Source organism: Ictalurus punctatus, chromosome 12 (assembly GCF_001660625.3).
Source record: "Ictalurus punctatus breed USDA103 chromosome 12, Coco_2.0, whole genome shotgun sequence".
In the NCBI taxonomy this organism is placed as follows: domain Eukaryota; kingdom Metazoa; phylum Chordata; class Actinopteri; order Siluriformes; family Ictaluridae; genus Ictalurus; species Ictalurus punctatus.
Genome location: NC_030427.2, coordinates 14,128,711 through 14,135,019, shown reverse-complemented (window position 1 = coordinate 14,135,019; position 6,309 = coordinate 14,128,711). Strand labels below are relative to the sequence as shown.

The 6,309-nt window shown below is 38.9% G+C and overlaps 1 protein-coding gene across 1 annotated transcript in view; it reads left to right on the top strand.

Moving 5' to 3' along the window:
- Nucleotides 1-4,904: 4,904 nt before the first annotated feature.
- myo10l1 (myosin X, like 1) overlaps nucleotides 4,905-6,309 on the top strand; it is a 35,285-nt gene continuing 33,880 nt past the window's right edge. The window contains exons 1-2 of the mRNA XM_017480712.3: nucleotides 4,905-5,176; nucleotides 5,370-5,468. Of these exons, the coding sequence (XP_017336201.1) occupies nucleotides 5,057-5,176; nucleotides 5,370-5,468 (219 nt within the window). The 5' untranslated portion in view covers nucleotides 4,905-5,056. The remainder of the gene's footprint in view (nucleotides 5,177-5,369; nucleotides 5,469-6,309) is intronic.

The following is a 6,309-nucleotide window of genomic DNA, read 5'->3' as shown; positions in this document are numbered from 1 at the left end:
TGTTCAAATTTTTTGAGATGCACCTGTACTGTACATGTGTAATGCTTTCTCTCTGTTCACTGTGAGTCCATGATTACAGGTTTTCTCCGGGGTTTGGATCCGGCTGTGACGTTGATTACAGGTTATAGTAAAGGATAACGTGTATGCACAGTGTGTCAGTTGTCTCTGTGTATGTGTGTGTGTGTTTGTGTATGTGTGTGTGTGTGTGTATGGGGTTTCAGTTCAGTCCATTCTCAGCTGAGGATCTTAACCGTCTGTCGAGAGAGGGGAGAAAGAAATAGAAAGCTGATGTATAAATTAAAAAACAAACATCACGTCCAAAATCACAGGCTTTTTAAAAAATGGGTAACGATGAGACCGCCTCTTCCCAGCCTCACACTTTAACCAGCTGTGGTTTATCTTTCCAGCTGCAGTTAAACATGTTATTATGACATCAGAGGCAATGACGAGATTCTGGGAAAGTATTTCAGGTTGTATATGTGTGTGTGTGTGAGAGAGAGAGAGTGAGAGAGAGAGCAAGAGAGAGATCGCTGACATCACTCAGTATGAATTTGTTTTTAGTTGTGTAACTGTATGCTATTATGAGTGCAGAAGTTAGCATACCCTTATGACAATAACGAAGACGACAAAGTAAATATTTTATTTACAGCAGTGTGTTGGGTTTCACAGACATCCCTTCGTCGTTAGAACTAACAAAAATCAAGACTGTCTGATCTTTCTCTTATTTTTAAATATTTTTTCTTGTAATTTTTTTTTAAATAAAGCTAGCATACATTTTCATTTTCTCATTCAGGAAGCAACTGTTGGGGGATGCGAAGTATATATTTCTTTTTCTTTCCCTTTTTTTTTTTTTGCTCCATTTTGTATTTATTCTCAGATGTGTGTATAATGACGTGCCATAAAAGATAGATTTTTTCCCCCCTTAATAGCACAAAATGATCAGGGATTGAGTCATATGAAGTGTTTACAGTTTATAAAAAGGAAGGAAACATAACCTAATCTTTAAAAAAACAAATGAAATAGCCACCAGACAGCCACAGAAAAAATTTAATCTTAATCTTGAACACAGCAAAAATATTTGCTGTGCATTTCCATCCCATAATCATTCATCTTCCCACCCCACCACCTGTGACAGTGACCGTGTGTGTGTGTGTGTGTGTGTGTGTGTGTGTGTGTGTGTATGTGTAGCCCCAGGAAATCCTTAATCTCTTTGTGTCCACCACAGCTGCATTAACATGCTGTATTAGGTTATTATGGAGACTGTTTGTCCTTCGTACATTACACACAATCTTGTCAGCACCAACATCATCCTTTTGATGCTCCTGAAAGCATACAGCAGCAGGGGGTGGGTATCATCGGGCCCCATAGGATTCAGTACGATATCGATTCACATTGCCATGATATTGAAAAATTGATTATCAATTCATCATTTTATTCTATATATGACAGCTTGGTTTATATCCCCCCCTCCCCCCCTTCAGCTAGCCATGTGTGTAAAATCTTTACAGGATGGCTCAAGTTATACATTTACAGAGGTTATATATTTACTATATTTCAGGAAAGGGTGGCAAAAAAAATCATATGACGATACTTGAGGACATTTATACAATTCTTGATCACATGTATCACAATATATAGGTTTGGTAGGAAACTTTTTTTTTTAGTGACCGAGTTTATTGATACTTTTATTTAATGAATACAAAGAAAAAAAAAATTAAATTCCGTAAAAAAATTTCAAAACGAAAGATTTTAACAATTCCATCCATAGTTTGACATAAAACTATGTTGCTGCGTCGTGATTTTCTAATTATTATGTAAAAAATAAAAGTGTGACAAATAAGAAAAGCGTATTGTGTCATAGTATAGTACAGTATATCACAATATTGCTATTATATTAACATATTGCCCGTCCCTTATTCCAGGCGCACTTGAATTTTTAGAGAAGTTCAAAATTTCTAAAGAAATTTAGAAAATTCTGATCACTAAGAACAGAACATAGGCAGGGACTGTGACATGAAGCTAGCTCCTTTTCAAAGCATGTTACTTACACGGCATACAAAAATGTACACACAGTAGTGTAAAGGAAAATGTACAAATTGCTAAAGAACAGTCTTAAATACGTTGTGCTGATCTGGAACGTTTGTTCAAGTCAGGCTTGTTGAAGCCAGTTATATTTTGAGGTGCAAGGTTAAGACTGTTAGCTTGTTTCCTTTCTCTGCCTTCATGAGTAAGTGAGCAAATGATGGATCCTCGGTGTAATTAACACTCTACCCATTAAACCAGAGGCTTACAGTTTCCTGATTTAGCTCAGACGCTTTCCCCTGTGGTTTCTATAATAATAAAGAGGGCTGAAATGCCTGTGTGGGTGTCCACATTATCCCGCTGATTATGGTGTTTACAGGCTGCCATTTTGGAGCCTTCAACAAATCGCCTAACATGTCACTTCTTCTCGCTGTTTCTTGTGAGGTATCAGAGAGTCCGAGGAAAAGTACAGAATAAGTCGAATGAATAATTAACAGCAATCCAAAATCAAATAGCCTTCTAGGCATTTTTTTAAAGCTAATTTACCGAAAGTAGGGGGCCTTAAACTAAAAAAAAAAAGTTTGATTTAGATGCCGATTTATCATGAGGATGGCGTCTGCAGTTATTTCTGTTTTAATTCTCCGCGTTCTTCCTCATAATGTAAATTTGACTTCCTGTGTCTGTACACATCTGAAGTTCTCTCTCCCCTCCCGCTCTCATTTATATTTCAAAGCTGCTCAGAAGCGCAAAGTGCAGCGCTTTGGCATTTCTATACTGCTGCATTAACAGTTATGAAGCAGAGAAGAGAGAACAAGGAGAAAGAAAAAAAAAGAAAGGCAAAGACGAGGGTAGTAAAGAGAAAGGATGGAGGACAGGAAGTGACAACGTTAGTGCTTCATAGTTTTTTCTTTGTTATAGACAGGTCAAAAATGGCTGAACAGCCTTGTGTTTCTCCCGTGCGCACGCCGCTTTCCTTATATGGTCAGTAATTCCTGTTCTTGTTTCTCGTACTAGTTCAGGTGCAGTGTTCCTAAAACATCACAGCATTAAGATCATTGTTAAATAGTAGCGTGAGCAGCTCAGATGATCTTTATGATGCTTTTGGGACACTATATAATATATATTATGCAGTTATGTGTAATATTGAGAATTTCTTAATATTTTATTGTGTCGACACTGGAGACTCCTTCCATAAATGCTAAATAATCTCCTCACATGCATGAGTATGAATTATCCTGCTTTATTTCTGTCTGAATATCTGAATGGTGCAGTTACCTGTCCTGCAGAGAACGCTTAACCACACACACACACACACGCACACACTCCACCCACATGTCATATTTATATAATCTCTTTATCACGTGTGTTGAAGTCGTTACTTTACAGTCTGTTAGTGGTGTGTGTTTGAGCCGTCAAACTCGACGTGTACTGATTGTCCTTTATTGTGATTTGTTATGATAAACCTGACTACAGGTTCCGCTTGAACATTTAAGCGTATGTACTTCTGGATAACAACGGAAACCACCTTGATTGAAGGTTAGGATGGTTGATAGGAAGTTGAACACTGGTTGGTTGAATCTTGACGGAACACCTGAGGTAGTCTGTCTTTTTTATTTTTATTTGGAGAATATTGAGGGGACAGGTTCTTCTGCAGATGTGCGCAGATGTGTGTGACAGCCCAGCGTAGTTCACTGAGAGGTCAGTGTCACTGTCAAGTCACAAAAAAACTCCACAGCTGAAGCCTTGGAAGCTGACGTGTTCAAGCAGAGTCTACAGATGAGGAGGCGAGGGAGCTGGACTGACTGAAGGACTAAAGCGCTGCCGCATTTTATTACAGGAAAAATACTTAAAATTGCATGAAATTGTTTTGTGTGGTTTTTTGCAGTGATGTTTGTTGGTAAATGAGACGTTTTAGTTGTACTCGTGTTCGACGCATGTGAATTGAAGAGGGCTTTGGCTGAGTGCACGTTGTGATGACGTCACATGACACCTTGTGGTGGCCCAAATCTGTGGAAAATCCTGGAGGGACTGGTTAAGTGAAAATGAGTTTAAACTAAAAATAAAAAGACACAAATACAGATTTTAAAAACCCTTCTTTGACAGTTGTTGAGTGTGTGTGTGTAGGCATTGTCTTGCCCCTGCCTCAGCTGTCTATGGTAAAAGGGTTTTATGAGTTTGGTCTCTTTTGTTTCTCCTGTAGTGTTATTATCTGTAGGGGACCTCTGAACCTCGACCTTCTGTTACCTAAAAAACGTTTTCTTCTGCTTTTCCTCTTTGCTTTTTATTTCTTTTCCTCTTCCTGCTCTGATTCTTTGCAGCAGCAATTGAAAGGAAGACACATCTGTCTATGTCACTGTGTACCGTGAATATCACTGTGTACATGTACTCTGTGTTGTTTTCCAAATATCTGGGCAACAGAAAAAACAAAAATGATGAAATTTTGGAATGAAAGGTTGTCCTGGTTTGTCCAAGTCGGTTTTCTATGACACATTCAGCAATATGGAGAATGTGTCATTTCTTAATATTTCGCTATTTGTTTTTTTTCTCGGTTTTGTGGAGTGATCTTATGTACTTATCTTGTAATTGAAAAAAAAATTTTGAGCATAAAAAGCAAAAATGCCGATGTACCTTGCGTTCGCAATGAAAATCTCTTGCGTTCGAAAAGCTTTTTATTTGATTGATTGATTTATTTTTTAAATAAGGCAGTTTAGAAAATAGGAAACGTATTTTTGTGTAATGTATTTTTGTATTAATGTATTTTTTCATTAAATAATTTTTTTAAATAATAAAATCTTGACTCATTTTTAATTGCTTCTACTTGTTTTTGTCATATTTTTTTTAATTGAGAAATTGAGTCAAGCACAAACAGTTTAATATTTGTAAATCATTTGTCGAGTGAATAAAAAAACAAAATGTTAAGCTCCGCATGTTGTGGTGTGATCTTACGGTCTTTCTGTGAGCGAATGCTAATCTGTTACAGTGTGAATGTGGTGTGTTGAGGGCTGAGCTGCAGGCTCTGTGCGTCTCGGATCGAATGTCTCTGAAGCAAATCGATCTCCATACCGCTGACTCGGACCTGCTCCATTACCACGAGGCCAAGACCAGAGTGATTAAAGGAGAGGAGAAATTTTATGACACAAAGTTCATTCCTTCTGTGAGTCTGAACGGGGAAGAGTTTAGACGTTAACAGAAACACGTTAGTCAGGAGTCCAAACTTGAGTCTCTTCTCTGCAGAACTATCTGAAATGATGATCTGAAAAACAGAATATGGGGCTGTAAAGTTATCCTGCACTGAACTGGTGTGTGTTTGTGTATAACGGTGTGTTTTTGTGGTGTGTGTGTTACAGGGGACGCGTGTGTGGGTGAAGGAGAAAGAGCAACTGCTTCCCTCTACAGTCAATTCCTGCGGAGACGGAACCATCGTCCTCACTACTGACTATGGAGAGGTGAGACCAACAATCTCACTCTCTGTCTGTCTGTCTGTCTCTCTCTCACTCTCTCTCTCACTCTCTGTCTGTCTCTCTCTCACTGTTTGTCTGTCTGTCTGTCTCTCTCTCTCTGTCTTTCTCTCTATCTGTCTCTCTCTGCCTTTGTGTTTCACGCTCTTTGTATTTCTGTTTCTCTCTCTGTCTGTTCCTCTCTCTCTCCCCCTCTCTCACTTTCTCTCTGTCTTTCTATCCCTCTCATTGTCTTTCTCTCTCTGTCCATCTCTCCCTCCCTCTCTCCTCTCTGTCTCTGTCTGCCTGTCTCTTTGACTGTTTCTCTGCCTGTAAATCTGCCTTTCTGTCTGTCTGACTGTCTCTATCTCTCTGTCTGTCCCTCTGTTTGTCTCTCTCTATGCTGCTGTCTCTGTATATGTCTGTCTGTCTGTCTGTCTGTCTCCGTTTCTCTCCATCTCTCACACACTTGTGTCTTTTAATTTTTCCTGTCTGTCTTTATATATCTCTTTCTCTTTCTCTCTCTCTCTCTTTCTCTCTCTTTTTCTCTTTCTTTCTGACTCACACACACACACACACACACACGCACACACTGCCCTTTATGTTTGAATGGTTGACATATGACTGAAAGGTTGAGCTGATAATGTATTGTGGATTCAATGACATCATGCCAGATCTGTGTGTGTGTGTGTGTGTGTGTGTGTGTGTGTGTGTGTGTGTGTGTGTGTTTGTGTGTGTGTGTGTGTGTCTGTCTCTCTGTCTGTGTGCTGGAAGTAACACAGTAGTTGTAAAGTATGTGTTTGTTGCAATTAAGTGGCACTGGAGCAAAACACACACACACACACACACA